General features: G+C 39.5%; 1 protein-coding gene across 5 annotated transcripts in view; it reads right to left on the reverse strand.

Annotated features, from left to right (window-relative positions):
* DAAM1 (dishevelled associated activator of morphogenesis 1) overlaps positions 1 to 18,794 on the reverse strand; it is a 187,775-nt gene that overhangs the window by 96,872 nt on the left and 72,109 nt on the right. For all 5 annotated transcript variants that reach the window (XM_077122487.1, XM_077122488.1, XM_077122489.1 and 2 more), the window contains one exon: positions 17,302 to 17,520. In XM_077122487.1, the coding sequence (XP_076978602.1) occupies positions 17,302 to 17,484 (183 nt within the window). In that variant the 5' untranslated portion in view covers positions 17,485 to 17,520. The remainder of the gene's footprint in view (positions 1 to 17,301; positions 17,521 to 18,794) is intronic.

The following is an 18,794-nucleotide window of genomic DNA, read 5'->3' on the forward strand; positions in this document are numbered from 1 at the left end:
CAATCTGGTGATAATGGAGGAATTTTATTATCAAAAGGAGTTTAATAGCCTAAGTAATATAAAAGTTAAAATAGCCCAAATAATAAGAGAAATTATGACATGCTGAGAAAATGAGTAACAATTCAGATGGCAAGTAGGGGAACACAATTTGAGCACTGGTAAAACCTTATAACCAGTTTGGATTTCTGTAGCTCTTTTCATACCAAACTGACCTCAGAATATATTGAAAAATGAGAAGACTGCTGATGTACTTTCCCAGGTGAATTCTCTTGGCACTGCTTACCCTGCCTATGAATTCATCTAACTCTGATGTATCAACTAAATTTTTTCATTCCTGCTGGTTTCATTTCTCAAATTCTACCTTGGTTACTAATGCTGACGATGTTTTAGTACTCAATAATAAAAAAGACCCCCAGTCTTTCCAGCCTCCTGCTTGATGTCCAACTAAAGTGAACTTTCTTCAGTTCATGGACTCTTCTTATGTTTTCTCCTTATCTTTCGGCCAGTATTTTTGCTGTTCTCACCCTCTAGAACACTCTTTCCTCTAGCCTCTTTGCCTGAATAACCTCTCTTGTTTTCCTTGCTTGGCATTAAAAGTCACTTTCTCCAGGAAGCCTTCCAGGATCCTTCCAGACTAGGTTAGGGTTGGGGAGTTGAGGGGAGAGAAGTTTCAGTAAATGACACATCACTTCCCCAGCAACTTAGGAACTAACTGAAAATTAGACTAAGGAGGTAAGTAAACGGAAATCAAAATATTCTCTTTTTTATTGATGAAAGCTAAGATAGAGAACCCAACTTTCATCTGCGGGCAGGTGGGTGTGTTAAGATTTCATCAATAATAGCGATACTAAATTTATAGCACTGAGGGGCAAAGACTGTATTTTCTAAAAGCAGGTTTACTCTAGTAGAATTCTCTCCACATGAAAAAAGGATACTACAGGTTCTGTCCCAGCACAGTGTCCTGTCTGAGCACTCCCTCTTACAACTCCTGCTCACACTTTGTTAAGATTGCATATTTCATTCCCTGTCTCCCCTGTTGGACCTACAACTTCACAAGGTTATTAGGGCTCAAATATGCTTTGCTTGATAGTCATTTCAGAGGCTGGCACAGAGCTGGCGCTTAACACAAGTCAAAAGTATCGATCAGTCAACCCCACAGTCTTCTGTTCTTCCCAAAGAAAAACTTTTATTGCTAATATTGAGATGGAAAAGGTTACTTGAACATGGCCAATATACAGAATTGTCATGCCCACGACTTTTCAAATTGGTTGGTGAGGATGATCCAAGGCCTTGAAAAAGCCTGTAGAAAAGAAAAGAATGTTCCTGAATCTTATTTTATGGGAATAGCGCTGTGGTCTCATATTGGATACATTCTATATTTGTTGCTGAGGCCAAGGACAAAGAGGAAGAAGTGGAGTGGGAAGGCAAGGAAGCTAATATGGGAAATAAGAAATGATGCTCAAAAGGCATAAAACACATAGTTAGCAGAAATTAAACAAAAACTTAATAAATTTTTTTTAAATATCTTAAAAATCAAAATAATTGGAGGATGGCAGAATAGGATAGGTTGAGTTTACCAAGCTAGAGAAGTGACAGGAAAACGACCAGGACAGCAATTCCAGGGTGTAAGTGACCTGGGAGGGTCTACTACACCACATAGGGAGGCCTTGGTTGCAAAAGCTAAGGAACTGAGGAAGAGAGAACCGAAGAAGGCAGCTAGGGAAAACAGTCTAATGTGCCCCTTTCCAAATGGAGGCCTGAGCCCCCAGGAGTGCACAGACAGGGGATGGAGGCTTGAAAGTAAGCCAAGCTGAGTTGGTCCAATGTACCACAATCATGTGCTCCAACCCCACCCTCCACCCCCCATGCCCCACACACCTGAACCAACCCCCAGACCCCTCAAGGTGCACCCCCAATCTGTCCCCCAGCCCCGTGCAGGCCAGCCCCTCCTGGAACCACACACCCGCACTCAGGCCCTTGCCCCCACCTCCCCCTCCCTGCCCCCTGCAGGCACTCGGCACATCAGAGCCACCCCCACCCCCAGCCCACACAGCGGAAGAAGCCCAGCCTGAGCTCTGCACACGTGCACATAAGCGCCCCGCCCCCCACAGACAAGCGCATACCACGCCCACGTCCTGCCATCTCCGGCACTCAAGCATCAGTGCGCTGCCCCCTTTACCCCTTTACCCCACCCCCTGACATCGTAGGCACACACTCCCGCCTTGCCCCACTCCTCCGGGCTCTGTGCACACACACACACCAGGGCCCTACACGCCTGAACCGTGTACATGTGCACCCTTGCCCTGCCACATGCATGAGCGCTTCGCTCCCACACCAGGCAGGTGCTCATGTGTGTGCCCAAGCCCACACCCCCACCTTGCTCTCATGTGCAACCCTACCCCATAGCCCCGCACCTGTGCACGTGCCAGGGCCCTACCCACCCCACGACATACACACACACACACACTCCCTGTCCCCTGCCCCGCAAACTCCGTGACCTGTACCCTGCCCATGGACACATGCATATCCACACCCATAGCCCTGTAACACCTCCCCAAAAGCAAGAATGCATCCAGGCCCCGCCCTCCCTGCACCCCAGCCTCTGAACCCTGAACTCCATGTCTTAGACTCACAACCTTTGTGAACCATGCGCTGACCCACATCCTGCCTGTGGACCAGCTCCTAAGCATCCACATGGTCCTTCCCCCAGATCCACCTCCTGCCACACCCCACTTCTGTGCCCCCCACACTGCACCCTGCTCCTGTGCGCCAAGGCCTGCCTGAGTTGCACCCCATACCTACGTGCCCTGCACCGCCCCTACACAATGCCATGCCCTGCACCCCACACTCCTGGGCACTAGGGCAGTGCCCCTGACCCATGCCTATCCCTGCACTACAAGCACCACACTGCTGTGCCTCGCCTGTGCCCCATCCTGCTCTACATTTCCATTTAGACGACTAAAGGAAATCAACTTCCAAAGTAACCCTTTCAAGATATTTACATGCCTCAAAGGCAACAGAAAATCACAAAGCATATGAACATGTGGGCAGATACAGCCCAGTCTAATGACAAAATTAAAACACTTGAGGAGACACAGACTTTGGAACAACTAATCAAAGATATTCATATAACTCTACTAAATAAAATCAATGGGATGGCTAATGATATAAAGGAGATCAAGATATTAGAAGAGCACAATGAATAATTTGAAAGAATAAATAGGAAAATAGCAGATATCACAGAGATTAAAGATGCGGTAGACCAAATAAAAAATATACTTGAGACAGGCAGGCCATGGTGGCTCAGCAGGCAGAGTTCTCGCCTGCCATGCCAGAGACTTGGGTTTGATTCCTGGTGCCTGCCCATGCAAGTAGTAATAATAATAATAATAATAATAATAATAATAATAATAATAATAAAAATAATAATAAAAACAAAATAAAAAATATACTAGAGACAAAAAACAGCAGATTTGAAGAGGCACAAAGAAAGAATAAACAAAGTGAAGGACAGGGCAACTGATTTCAAACATACAAAAGAGCCAATGCAAAAAAGATGGAAAATTTTAATTGGATCTCAGGGAAATGATGGACAAAATAAAGTGCACAAATATAAGAATCACTGATGTAGCAGAAAGAGAAGAGAAGAGGAAATGGCTAGGAAGATTAGTTGAGAATATAATGGGAGAAAACTTCCCAATCCTTATAAAAGACATAAATATGCAAATCAAAGAAAAACAACAAACCCCAAATAGAATAAATCCAAATAGGCCTACTCTAAGACACATAACATTCAGTCCCTCAAATGTTGAAGGGAAGCAGAAAATCCTAAAAGTCGCAACAGGAAAACAATGTACTACATACAAGGGTAACCACATAAGACTGAGTCTGGACTACTCAACTGGCACTATGGAGGTGAAAAGGCAGTGGCATGATATATTCAAGATCCTGAAAGAGAAAAACTTCCAGCCAAGAATTCTATACCCAGCCACACTGTCCTTCAAAAGTGAAGGTGAGGGTGTACAGATAGTTCAGTGGTTAGAATGCCTGCCTTTCATACGGGAGACCCAGGTTTGATTCCTGGACCATGCACCCCCCCCCAAAAAAAAAAGATTGAAGGAGAGGGGATGCAAAGGTAGTAGGTGCAAGTGGTAGAAGTCTCGGCTGCCATGCAGGAGACCTGGGTTCCATTTCTGGTCCATGCAATCCCCCAAAACAAACAAACTTAACAAAAAAACAAAAATTCAACAAATGGTTCTGCAATAACAGGATACTCACCTGGAAAGATAATGAAATGTGACCCCACCATATAGCACACAAAAAACAAACAAAAAAAAAACTGAGGGAGAGAGTAAAATTTCCACAGACAAACAAATGCTAACAGAATCTATCAACAAAAGACTGCCCATAAAAGAAATACTAAAGGGAATTCTGTCAGCTGAAAAAAAAAGAAAGAAAGAAAGAAAAAGACAGGCAAGGGAGGTCTGGAGGAGGGCACAAAACTAAAGAGTACCAGTTAAGGTAATTTAAAGGATAAAAAGAGAAAGAGGGAAAAGAAAACTTAGATCAGACAAATAAAATCCAAAGTATAAGATGGTAGATTCAAGAAAAGCCTTTACAGCAGTAACTTTGAATATTACAGGACTAAACTTACCAATTAAATGATACAAAACGGATTAAGAAATATAATCCAGCTATATGCTGCTTTCAAGAGTCTTGTCTTAGACACAAGGATACAAATAGACTGAAAGTGAAAGGATGGAAAAAGGTGTCCCACACAAGCTGTAACCAAAAGAAAGCAGGAGTAGCTATACGAATATCAACCAAAATAGACTTTAAATGTACATGCAACATAAGAGAAAAAGAAGGACATTACATATTAATAAAAGGGACAATTCACCAAGAAGATATAACAATCATAAATGTTTATGCTCCCAATCAAGGAGCTCCAAAGTACATGAGACAGACATTGGCAAAACTGAAGGGAACGATAGACACTTCAACAATAATAGCAGGAGACTTCAATACACCACTCTCCTCTACAGACAGAACAACTAGTTAGAGGATCAATAAGGAAATAGAGAAATTAAACAATTTGATAAATGAATTAGACCTAACAGACATATATAGGTCATTACACCCCAAAACACCAAGATATACATTCTTCTCTAGGGCTCATGGAACATTCTCCAGGATAGAGCATATGCGGGGGCACAAAACAGGCCTCTATAAATTTAAAAACACTGAAATTATTCATAGCACTTTCTCTGATCACAATGGAATGAAGCTAGAAATCAATATCCACCAAAGAACCAGAAATTTCACAAATACATTGAGATGAGAATACACTCTTAAACAACTAATGGATCAAAGAGGAAATTGCTAGAGAAAACATATCAGAACTTATGGGATGCAGCAACAGCAGTGCTCAGAGGGAAATTTATTTCCCTAAATGCCTACACTAAAAAAGAAGAACAAAATGAAGAACTTGGAGGAACTAGAGAAAGAACTGCAAACTAACCCCAAAGCAAATAGAAGAAGACAAATAACAATGATTAAAGCAGAATTAAATGAATGGGAGAATAGAAAGAATTAATAAAACCAAAAATTGGTTCATTGAGAAAAGCAATAAAATCGATTGACCACTAGCAAGGCTGACAGAGAAAAGAAGAGAGCGGATGTAAATAAACAAAATAAAAAATGACAGGGGACAGTTGCCACAGACCCTGAAGAAATAAAAAAATCATAAGAGGATACTATGAACAACTAGACACCAACAAACTGGACAACTTAGATGAAATGGATGCATTTCTGGAAACACATAAAAAAGCTACACTGACTGAAGAAGAAAGAGAAGAACTCAACAAACCAACCACAAATGAAGAGATTTAATCAGTCCTCAAAAATCTTCATCCAAAGAAAAGCCTGGGGCCAGATGACTTCATAGGGCTATTTTACCAAAAATTCAAAAAGAGTTAACATCAATTCTGCTCAAAATTTTCCAAAAAAAAAAAAAAGACTGAGGAAAATGGAACACTACCTAAGTCACTTTATGAAACTAATGCCACTCTAATACCAAACCAGGTAAAGAGTCTATAAGAAAGGAAAACTACAGGTCAATCACCCTAATGGACATAGATGCAAAAATTTTCAGCAAAATACTAGGAAATCCAATCCAGTAACACATTAAAAGAATTATACACCAGGGTTTATACCAGGAATTCAAGGATGGTTCAACACAAGAAAATCAATTAATGTAATTTAGCACATTAATAAATTGAAAGGGAAAAATCACATGATCATCCAAATTGATGCTGAAAAAGCATTCAACAAAACTCGATATCCTTTTCTGATAAAAACACTTCAGAAGGTAGGAATCAGAGGTAACTTTCTCAATATGATAAAGGGAAAAACCCAGAGCCAGCATCACGTTCATCGGTGAGAGGCTGAAAGCCATTTATCCTGGAAGATCGGGAATGAGACAAGGATGCCCTCTTCACCACTATTCAACATTACTAGAAATTCTAACTAGAGCAATCAGATAGGAAAAAGAAATAAAAGGCATCCAAATTGGAAAGGAAGAAGTAAAACTTTCATTATTTACAGGCAACAGGATACTATACTTGGAAAATCCTGAGAAATCTACAGCAACATTACTTGAGCTAATTAACAAATTCAGCAAAGTGGTGGAATATAAAATTAATTTGCAAAAATCAGTAATGTTTCTATACAGAATTGACTTCTAAACCAAGAAGTCAGTTAAAGAAAAAATTACATTCAAAGAAATCAGAGCTCTAAATAGGCGGAAAGACATTCCCTATTCATGGATAAAAAGGTTAAATGTAGTTAGGATGTTAAGTCTACCCAAATTGATCTACTAATTCAATGCAATACCAATCAAAATTCCAACAAACTACTTTGAAGATGTGGAAAAGCTAGTTACCAAATTCATATGGAAGGGAAAGAGACCCCAAATACCTAAAAATATGCTAAAAAAGAAGAACTAGATGGGAGGATCAACACTTCCTAACTTCAAAGTTTATAATATAAGCCACAGTGGTCAATACAGCATGGTACTGACACAAAGAAGTACTCACCAATGGAATTGAATTGAGAATACAAAAATAGACCATCAAATCTATGGTGAACTGATCTTCGACAAGGCCCCAAATCCACACAACTGGGACAAAATAGTTTTTTCAATAAACGGGCATGGGAGAGCTGGCTATCAATAGCCAAAGGAACGAATAGCCCTTAACTTACACCCTATACAAAAATTAACTCAAAGTGGATCAAACACCTAAATATAAGAATCAGTACCATAAAACTCACAGAAGAAAACGTAGTGAAACATCTTTAAGACCTAGTAATAGGAGGTAGCTCCCTAAACTTTATACCCAAAGCACAGCAGCAAAAGAATAAACAGAAAAACGGGAACTCCTCATAATCAAATGCTTTTGTGATCCAAAAGACTTTGTCAAAAAGATGAAGAGGCAGCCAACTCAATGGGAGAAAATATTTGGAAATCACATATCAGATGAAGGTTTGATATCCTATATACATAAAGAAATCATACAACTTAACAACAAAAGAACAAATAGCCCAATTATAAAATGAGCTAAAGAAATGAATAAGTATTTTTCTGAAGAGCAAATACAGATGGCTGAAAAGCACATGAAGAGATGCTCATTTTCATTAGCTATAAGGGAAATGCAGATCAAGACTACAATGAGATACCACCTCACACCTATAAGAAAGGCTGCTATTAAACAAACAAGAAACTTCATATGTTGAAAAGGACGTAGAGAAACTGGGACACTTATGCACTGCTGGTGGGAATGTATAATGGTACAACCACTATGGAAGACAGTCTGGTGGTTCCTCAGAAAACTAAGTATGGAGCTGCCCTATGTGACCTGGCAATACTACCACTGAGTATATACCAAGAAGATCTGAAAGCAGTGACGCAGACATTTGCACACCAATGTTCATAGCAGCATTATTCACAATAACCAAAAGATGGAAACAATCCAAGTGCCCATCCACAGATGAGTAGATTAACAAAATATGGCATATACATACGATGGAATATTATGCAGCAGTAAGACAAAATGACGTCCTGAGGCACATGACAAAGTGGATGAACCTTCAGGAAATAACGCTGAGTGAAATAACCCAGACACAAAGGATAGATACTGTATGATTCTGCTTTCATGATCATGGTAAAGGTAAAGTCAGAGGCTTAAAATATAAAATAAAGGGGACCTACAAGATAACATGGAAGCGAGAGATGAGTGAACAGTTAGCTAATGAGGTTGAACTTAATGTAAGAGAATATAAGTAAAAGTGGTTCATTAGTTGGTTTATAAGTAATATCACCATACTGAAGGTAAACATGATTGAAAATGGTTGTATAGACCCGTATGTCCCACTGATTAACACTACAAATATAAATAAGTTCTTGCATGAACTGCTTCAAAGGTACAATCTTGTACAAGGAGTGTATAATTTCAGGGTATAGGAGAAAATCTGCTATTGCATGCTATGGGCTATACTTAACAAGAAAAGTTCACAGCACCACAGCAGTACCAGGGGAACAAATGAGGGGGAGGGATGGGTTAAGGGGAGGTTGCAATTTTCTATTTGGTGAGGGTGTGTTTATCAGTTATATTTCTCTTGGGAGCAATGAAATTGCCTAAAATTGAGAGTGTTGATGGACTGTTGACTTTTGACATTATGTACAATGCCCAATGGATGGAGGTGGCTGAAGGATGTACTGACTGAGAAGTAGAATGGCAAATGATGGTGTATATATGTGATCGAATATTGCGCTGCTACAAAAACAAATGAACAAAGTTGTGAGGTATGCAACGTTGTGAATGAACCTGTGGGACATTTGGTGAGGCAAAATAAGCCAGAAATTAAAGAGTAAATATAGTATGGTCTCAGTTATAAGAAAACTGGGGCATAGATTGAAAACTCTTATAGTGGTCACATTTAGTCTGGAGTGGTAATTGTTATTTCTGGATTTTGAGAGGCTGTGTTATATATATGTTTAACCTGGCATTTAGAGATAAGAATGAAACTGATCAGGTCAGGATTAAGGTTATTCAGAATATAGAGGTAAGGAAGACATTGTCTGTATTTTGTTAACTTCACCTGCTCTATGAGACCAAAGGAAGAAAGATTTATTTTGTCCCAAACCTAAATTTTCTATAGCACATAATCTAACTCAACCTGTCTGGATAGATCATTTAAACAATCCAAACACAGGGAGCCCAGAATAAGAATGAGGGCCTCTAATCCTGTATGGCTTAATGTAATGACTGGATACATCCCAGAGTATAATAAGCTGATAATCAAAAAATATTGGCAAAGCCCCTTGAGGGATGGAAGAAAAATTATGGAACTATTAAACTTTACTACTAGGGAAGCCCCTGATCCTGTGTCAAACATTAGGGACACCCAAATCTATAGGCCAAACCCTTGATCTTGAGGTTTGCTCTTCTGAAGCTTATTTATGCAGCAAGAAGCTTAGCCTACCTATAGGTAGGCCTAAGAGTTACTTCTGGAGGACCTCCTTCGTTGCTCAGATGTGGCCTCTCTCTCTAAACCCAACTCTGCAAGTTAAATCATTACCATCCCCACTACATGACATCCAAGGGTGAAAGTTTCCCTGGCAACAGGGGGTATGACTCCCAGAGATGAGCCTGGCCCTGACACTATGAGATCGACAATGCCATCCTGACCAAAAAGGGAAAAAGAAGTGTAACAGACAAGGTACAGTGGCTGAGAGAGTTCAAATAGAGTTGAGAGGCTACTCTGGAGGTTACTCTTATGCAAGCTACAGTTAGACATTCTTACTTAATATAATCTGAAACCCCAACCAAAACCAGTCCTGCCAACCCTAAAGAGCACCCATGGTGTTATATGCGATTCTACAAAGGTTCCATGCACTAGGGTAACTTTCTAGAAACCTACAACCTCCAGATGGGTTTCTACACCAAATAAGTCCTGAAACCTAGGGGAGTCAGCCACTCCAGATCATCAACTAGTTCTATCTCCCTTCCCATATCATTGACAGCCCTTTCCAAGACAAAAAATTTAGAATGGGCATAGCATAAATACCCCTAAAGAGTGGTAGAAAGATAAAAGGAGATGGTGGAGTTATGCAGAGAAGGTCGGGTTTAACAAATGAGTATGACTGATGAATCATTATATTGATATTTCTTTTAGTCTCCAGTGTCTTGGGAGCAGGTAGTAGTAAAAACCTAAAATTGTGGCCCTGTAACCCATACCAAATTCTGAAATCTGTTCTACAACTGTTGTGATGTGCTTTGAGATTTATTGCTTTTTTGTATATAGGTTATGTTTCACAAAAAAGAAAAAAAAAAGTCGATTGTGATGATAAATGCCCAGTTATACATCATAAAGTGTCATCATATCATCACATACTGTGAACCACTGGTTGTACACTTTGTATGATTACATGGTATGTGGATATATATCAATAACATTGTATTAAAATAAAAAAAAAACTATTTGCAAAGTCTTTTGGGGGATGGGAGAAAAAATAGGGAGCTTTTAAGCTTTACCACCAGAGAAATCCGATACTGTCTCAAACATTAGGGACACCCAAATCTATAGGCCAAACCCTTGATCTTGAGGCTTGCTCTTATAAAGCTTATTTCTGTAGTGGAGAAGCTAAGTCTACTTACTGTTATGTCTAAGAGTTACTTTGGGAAAATGTCTTTTGTGTGGCCTTTCTCTCTTTAAGCCCAACTCTGCAAGTAAAATCATTACCCTCCCCCTCTACATGGGATATGAATGACATCCAGGGGCTAAAGACTCCTTGGCAATGTGGGACATGACTCTCAGGGAGGAGCCTGGCCCTGGCATCGTGAGATTGACAATGTCTTCCTGACAAAAAGGGAGAAAAGAAATTTAAGAAAATAAGGTATCAGTGGCTAAGAGTTCAAATAGAATTGAGAAGCTGTTCTGGAGGCTACTCTTACACAAGCTTCAGCTAGATATTGCAAATTACCAGGGTTTTCCATACCCCAACCAAAACTATTTCTGTGAACCCTAAAGAACACCTAACGTTTTATCTGAGATTCTACAAAAGTTTCACACATTGAAATTACTTCCAGAAAACTACAACCTCCAGCTGGGTTCCTAGGCCAGATTGTCCTGAAATTCAAAGGGTCCAGCTTCTCCAAGAACATAAAATAGTTGAATCCTCCTATTCCATATTCTTGACACCCCTTTCCAACATGAAAAAGTTAGAATGGGTATAATCCAAATACCCCTAAAGATTGGGAGAAGGATGAAAGGAAAAAGAGTAGTTATAACAGAGAAAATAGAATTTAACAAATGAGTATGACTACTGAACCATTATATTGATAGTTCTTTCAGGCTCCACTGTGTTGAAGCTGCTGACAGCAAAAACCTAAAATTGTAGAACTGTAACTCATACCAAAGTCTGAAATTTGTACTATACCTACTTGTTATTATATACTTTGAAATAGATTGCTTTTTTGTGTATATGTTATAGTTCACAATAAAAAAATATTTTAAAAATAACTCTCCCCCCCAAAAAAATTGAAAGAAGCTTTTAATAAAAAAACTAATAATTAAAATCATTATTTCTCAAGAATAGACCATGTGCTGGGTCACAAAGCAAGTCTCAATAAATTTAAAAAGATTGAAATCATACAAAACACTTTCTCAGATCATAAAGGAATGAAGTTGGAAATCAATAATAGGCAGAGGGCCAGAAAATTTACAAATATATGGAGGCTCAACAACACACTCTTAAACAACCAGTGGGTCAAGGAAGAAATTACAAGGGAAATCAGCAAATATCTCGAGGCAAATGAAAATGAAAACACAACATATCAAAATTTATGGGATGGAGCAAAGGCAGTTCTGAGAGGGAAATGTATTGCCCTAAATGCCTCTATCAAAAAAGAAGAAAGAGTAAAAATCGAGGAATTAACTGTTCACTTGGAAAAACTAGAGAAAGAACAGCAGACTAACCCCAAAGCAAGCAAAAGGAAAGAACTAACAAAGATTAGAGCAGAAATAAATGAAATTGAGAACATGAAAACAATCAAGAAAATCAACAAAATCAGTAGTTGATTCTATGAGAAAATCAATAAGATTGATGAATCCTTAGCAAGGTTGACAAAAAGAGAGAAGATGCAAATAAATAAAATCAGAAGTGGAAGAGGAGACATAACCACTGACCCCACAGAAATAAAGGAGGTAATGAGAGGATACTATGAACAATTCTATGCTAATAAACTAGACAATGTAGATGAAATGGACAACTTCCTAGAAAGGTATGAACAACCAACATTGACTCAAGAAGAAATAGACGACCTCAATAAACCAATCACAAGTAAAGAAATTGAATTAGTCATTAAGAAGCTCCCAAAAAAGAAAAGTCCAGGTCCAGATGGCTTCACATGTGAATTCTACCAAACACTCAAGAAAGAATTAGTACCAATCCTGCTCAAACTCTTCAAAAAAATTGAAGAGAAGGGAAGCCTACCTAACTCATTCTATGAAGCCAACATCTCTCTCATACCGAAGTCAGACAAATATTACAAGAAAAGAAAACTATCTCTCTAATGAATACAAATGCAAAAATCCTCAACAAAATTCTTGCAAATCAAATCCAGCAGCACATTAAAAGAATTATACACCATGACCAAGTAGGATTCATCCCAGGTATGCAAGGATGGTTCAACATAAAATAATTATTAGCAAGAAAACTTTTCTCCATTGGATAACTCAAAAAAACCCCAAAACTCTGAAGTTGCACATCCTGGTTCTTTAGATGCTGTAGAACAGTTTTTAAGGGGCTTGTTAATAGGCAGGAGATGGATAATAACAAGAGTTGGCAAGAATGTGGAGAAAATGCAGCCCTCATACACTGTAGGTGGGCATGGTAAAATGGTGGCCACTATGGGAAACCATTTTGCAGTTCCACAAAAAGTAAAGCACAGAATTACCATATGACCCTGTGGTTCTTCTCCAAAGTAAATATTCAAGAGAAAGGAAAACATACATCCATACAAAAATTTGTACATGAATGCTCATGGCAGTTTTATTCATAGGAGCCAAAAGTAGAGATAACCCAAATATCCATCAATTGACAAATGGAAAAACAAAATGTGATATACAGAATGGAATACTATTCAGCAATAAAAAGAAATGAAGCTTTGGTACATACCACAGCATGGATGAATCTTGAAAACAAGCCATTCACAAAGCATGTCCCATGATTTCATTTATAAGAAATGTTCAGGATAGGCAATACACCAAGACAGAAAGTAGATAAGTGGTTGCTAGGGTACACAGGGTTGGGGGATTAGGGAGAAATGGGTAGTGACTATTATTGAATATGGGGTTTCCTTTTGGGGTAATAATAATATTCTTTTAAAGTTGGTGATGATTGCATAATTTTGAATATACTGAAAGCCATTGAATTGTACAGTTCAAATGCATGAATTGTATGGTATGTGAATTGTACCTCTATAAAGTTGCTACTTAAAATTAAGAAATTGGTTACTGGGCTTTCTAGTAACAACTGTGTCCTAAAACTGCTAGAGAAAAAGGCACTCCTTGCTGCCCACCATCTTTAAGGATTCATATGGCTGACTGCTATTCCACGCTCGCTTTATTTATGAGATGATAGCAATTAGAAAGCAATTCTGAAAGAAACCTATTCAGCATCACTTTTAAAATGTCAAACAAGTGACCCATCTGACTAGGCAGAGGAAACTTCCTTAATCCTCACAACCCTGTCAGAAAGATGGTATTCCCTGCATTTTTTAGGCAAGGAAACAAATTCAATTTCAAAGAGAAACTATCTTAACGTCATCCTAGATTCCACAGCTGGTGCTTGGCAGAGCTGTCTGACTCCAGAGCCCATATGTCCTCCACTAGCTTGTGTGGCTTCCTTTTCCCTGAGCACAGCCAGAAGCAGAACTGCTCCTGCAACTAACTACTCAGGAACACCAAGGGCAGAGGGTTCCAGTGGCTCTGATCCCACGGGTTAGGCTTCAGCCTCATCCATCTCCCTTGCCCCAGGCCACCCCTGGCAATTGGATGGATTTGTGGTCTAAGTCCCTGAAGTCAGAAGTCCATAAAAACCCATTAGTCACTCACCAGGACAGTTACAAATCTCAAGATAATTTGTTTTCCAATAGTTTCAGCCTAAAGTTCTGGCTTAGCAATGCCTTTTGAACAGCAGCTGCAGGCAATTTTCACAGAGAATAAAGACATCAATAAGGCAGAGAAAATAGAATTTTCTCCCTTATGAATACAGAACAGTAAGTCATCTTCAAGATGTACACAAAGCTGCCACCCCACGAGCTCCTGCTCTAGGTGTCACTTTGGGAGGTTGTCAGGATATGATTGAAAGGACCATGAACATAGGAGGCTTTGAGGGCACCAGCTCTGCCTATCACCTCCACTACCACACAAGAGGCTTTCATCTGTCAGTAACTCCTGTCCCCTTGCACTGGCTTTCAGTTTTTAAATATTTTAAGTGGGAAATACACCAAGCCTGTAAATGCATTATTACTGCTGTGGTTTTTTTGTTTTTTTATTTTCTCACAAATTCAAAAGGCTTTAATGTGACAAGGGATAACCAGGGACTTCAGTACTTTCAATCATGACATTATGAGATGAACATAGAAAAAAAATCCTATTATTTGGTGAGCTGTACCTTCAAAGATGGTTTTTCTTATAATGTTCCAGGGAAGCATTTAAAAAAAATATTTATTATTTTTATTGTGAAAAATAATATGTATACAATAAAGCAATAAATATCAAAGCACAACACAACAATTTGTTGTAGAACAGATTTCAGAGTTTGGTATGGGTTACAATTCCACAATTTTAGGTTTTTACTTCTAGCTGCTCCAAGACACTAGAGACTAAAAGAAATATCAATATAATGATTCAGCAACCATTTGTTAAACCTACCTTCTCTGTGTAACTCCACCACCACCTTTGATCTTTCCATTCCACTCTTTAGGGGTATTTGGGCTATGGCCATTCTAACTTTTTCATGTTGGAAGGGGCTATTGATAATATGGGATAGGAAGATGGAACGAGCTGATGTCCTAGAGAGGCTGGCTCCTCTAGGTTTCAGGACTTATCTGGCCTGGAACCCATCTGAAGGTTGTAGGTTTCTGGAAAGTAATCCTAGCGCCTAGAACCTTTGTAGAATCTCGGATAAAGTCTTAGGTGTTCTTTAGGGTTGGCAGGAATGGTTTTGGTTACGGTCTGCGTGGCTGTGTTCATGATAGCCATCACAGTGGATGACTCAGTGATCCACCCTAGGAGAGATTTATGTCCCTCCCCAATGACCTCAGGCTTGGTCATATGACTTGTGATACCAGTTCTACAGGAGAATGATACCTACCCTAAGAACTCAAGAGTGGGCATTTCATTGCTTTTGGCCAAAGGAATGTGGGCAGAAATGACACAAGTCCTTTCCAAGCCTAAGCTTGATGAGCCTGCCAGCAGTTCACCATGTCTCTCCTTTTTTTCTTTTTCTACCAGGCAGGGGTTTTGGATAGAAAGATGGCAAACGGTAGAACCATAGCTGACCCACAGTGGACACAGAGCATTAACAGAAGTCAAGCTTCTACTGTTGTTACCTAAGGCTTTGTTATCACAAGATAAACTAGATTACGATGACTGAAATGACCATCTGATATTGATCCCCTCCACTTCTATTCTCACCTTCAATCCCTGTTCACAATTCACCACCTCCAGGAAGTCTTCCTGGACCACCCTCCTCATTACCATGCTGAACACCTCTACAACACATACGCACACAACCTATGCAGAGATGGTTTGTGCTTATACCTTTGGTGGCATTATGTCTTCCTCATTATCAGTTCTATTTGCTACTGTGACAGCTCTTTGGGGGCAAGTTCTAGCTTTTTATTTCAGACCTTCTCATTAGCACCTAAACCAGAGCTCTGCATATAGTGGAGCAGGGAAGGGACAGATTTCTTAAACACTAACAAAATTCAACATTATAAAATAAAACCATGCTTCCAAGCATCACTGCTTCTTTTTCTCAACCAATTCTGAACATTGAGAGGCCCATTACACCACTCAGGAAATAAGAACTCAAATGCCAGCTTCACAGCAGTCTTTCATGGTGGCTTGCTTTGCAGGTAAGAAGCTGGAGTGACATAGTTTGGATATTACTCCTGGAGGGCAGTAATACAGCCTACGGTATTTTTTTTTACTTAAGAGTTGGTGCAAAATGATAGCACTCTAATATTTGTTGAACAATATAAATTGTGTGATTAGGACTAATTCCATTACAGGATGCCAGGAAGTAGGTTAAAATATTCATGTAACATTTATTGAGCCTTTGACTAAGGACAAGGCATTAGGACTGTTCCTCAATGTACAATTCATTTAAACATCACATCACACCTAAGAGGAGGTATTATTTTTAACTCCATTTTCCAGAAAATATGCTCAGATAAGTTATATGATTTTTCTGTGATTTATGCAGATAATAAAGTCAGAGCAATTATTTGAACCAAACTCTTTCTCAAACCCAGACAAGTGCACTTTAAGTTATGCCATAATATCCTCCGAAACAGAGAAAGGAAAGAAACACTACTTTGGAGAAGCCTGAAAAGACAAGTTGAAGAGTGTACTTCCATCATTTGATAAATGGGTCCTATGCTAAGAAACATCCCTCATTTCAGTAGCGTGGTTTCTAAAATAGGATAGTATCTATAAAAAATTTCCCATAACAAATATTATTCCAGCCCTACCATTAGACTAAATAATGACATCGTATTTAGGTAGTGATGTCTTTCATCAAAGGTTTAAGGGCAAAGGGGGTATATGACTAATTAAAAGCAAGACATATTAATTCTAGGCACTAGTAATAGGGGAATCTTCCAGAGGTATGAGCACATGAGGGAATTTTTTAATGCCCATAAGTATAGACTCAAATTGGGATTAGGAGCAATTAGGAAAGGCAATTTAGGATGCAGTATTGCCATATATTGGAAGGCCCAACAATCTAAATCCATCCACTCACTTAACACACCAGCAATGCACTTTGATACAGTGAGGCTACCTCTTCTCCTTCTCCAGTGTCAGGGCTGAGAATGAGGGGCAGACATGAGGGGCAGATGGGAGCCATTTCACTGATAAAGAAAAACCCGTGACAAACCAAACCATCTGCACCCTCTCCTCTTCTCTGACTCCCACCCAGTTCCGAGACGGAAGTCTGGGACTCACCACAAGCTCGCTGAACATGACGTCCAGCTCCTCCACGGGCGGCATGGGCAGTGCTGGCTCCATGGTCTGGAGCGCGAAGTTGCTGTCGTTCCGCAGTCTGTAGGTGATTTCCGGGTGATCATTGTTTCGGAAGCAGCAGAAGATGAATGATATCCCTCGTCCACCTCTTTTTCTCGGCGCCATGGCGAATTCTGTTCTGTGTCTTTCAGCGACTAAACTCTGTGAAAGGGGAACATGACAGGGTTAAGAAAATGGATAAAGCACTTTTTTTTTTTTTTTTTGAAGCCAGACCATGTAAAGAGCTTCCTGGGCTAGAGTCAAGGTCAGCGCTCTGCAGGACCTACAGAAAACCTACCCCAAAAGGACGTGGAGGCCAACTGGGCAGACAGTACATGTATCTCTATTCCTTGTTGAATGTTTCATCTGTCCAGTGGCTGAGTGAACTGTACAAAACTCCAGCCACTCCATCCAATAATGTCCATTCTAATTGCTTTGGGTTATTGGCCATTCTTTGTGCATCATGTTCTGTTCTAATTACTCCTCCTAAAAGAATGACATTCCCTTTCTTGTCCCCTTGGATATCTCTTACTCATCCTTTAAAGCCCAATTCCAATTTCTCCTCTTTTACCTTCCTCAACTGGAATTAATACACACTCTTAAGGTGTATGTGTGTGTGATTCCATTCCAGTACATGCCATATTCTAAGTTATTTATGAGTGTGTCTCTCTCTTTTAGACTATGAGAATTTAAAGGTAGAATGGGATCAGGGAATAAAACACACCAAGCAACTTCATGGCTCTAGGGCCCTGCACAATGCCAGGTAGATAGAAGGCACTCAATAAATGTCATCATAACAAAGGAAGAGGGACTTCGCGTGTGCTAGAAGAGCTTAGAGATTTAACGGGATAATTCTGGGTGGTGAGGAAATAGATCATTATTTTCTTCTTTGAACTGTTTTTATTTTTAAGTTTAAAAAGTAAAACCCAACTCATTGACTTATGGTGTCTCTTCCAAATTGGAAAGTTCAATTCCAATATCTGTCATCAAATTTTTAATTTTTTAATTAGTTCTGTGAGGAAAACTGGGTAAACAGTTCTCACAAATAACTATCATTTGAAATTGCTTCTAGAGACAAGCCCTCATCTTACTTTGTTGAAAGAGAGTGGTCGCTGACAGCCTGGCAGCTAGAAATCTTTGGGAATGAGAAAAGGTGGGGAGAAGGTTTAGAGTAGGGCATCCACTGTGTAGCCCTAGATGATGCTCTGATTGGCTCTGAAATAAAGACTGAGTTGAAACATGTAATACCCCATTGTGCTGACGCATACCTCTCCTGACCCAGGGTGTACATGTGCAAGGTCAAACAAAACTTATTTGGTACCCAAGATTCCTTTTGACAAACTGGTTAATTTACACTATGTACCAAACACCAGAGAGATAACCAAGGACACAGGAATGGATGAGTTACTAAGAGTACAATCTTGGAAAGAGGAGTG

The sequence above is a fragment of the Tamandua tetradactyla genome, chromosome 12, assembly GCF_023851605.1.
Source record: "Tamandua tetradactyla isolate mTamTet1 chromosome 12, mTamTet1.pri, whole genome shotgun sequence".
NCBI classification, from domain to species: domain Eukaryota; kingdom Metazoa; phylum Chordata; class Mammalia; order Pilosa; family Myrmecophagidae; genus Tamandua; species Tamandua tetradactyla.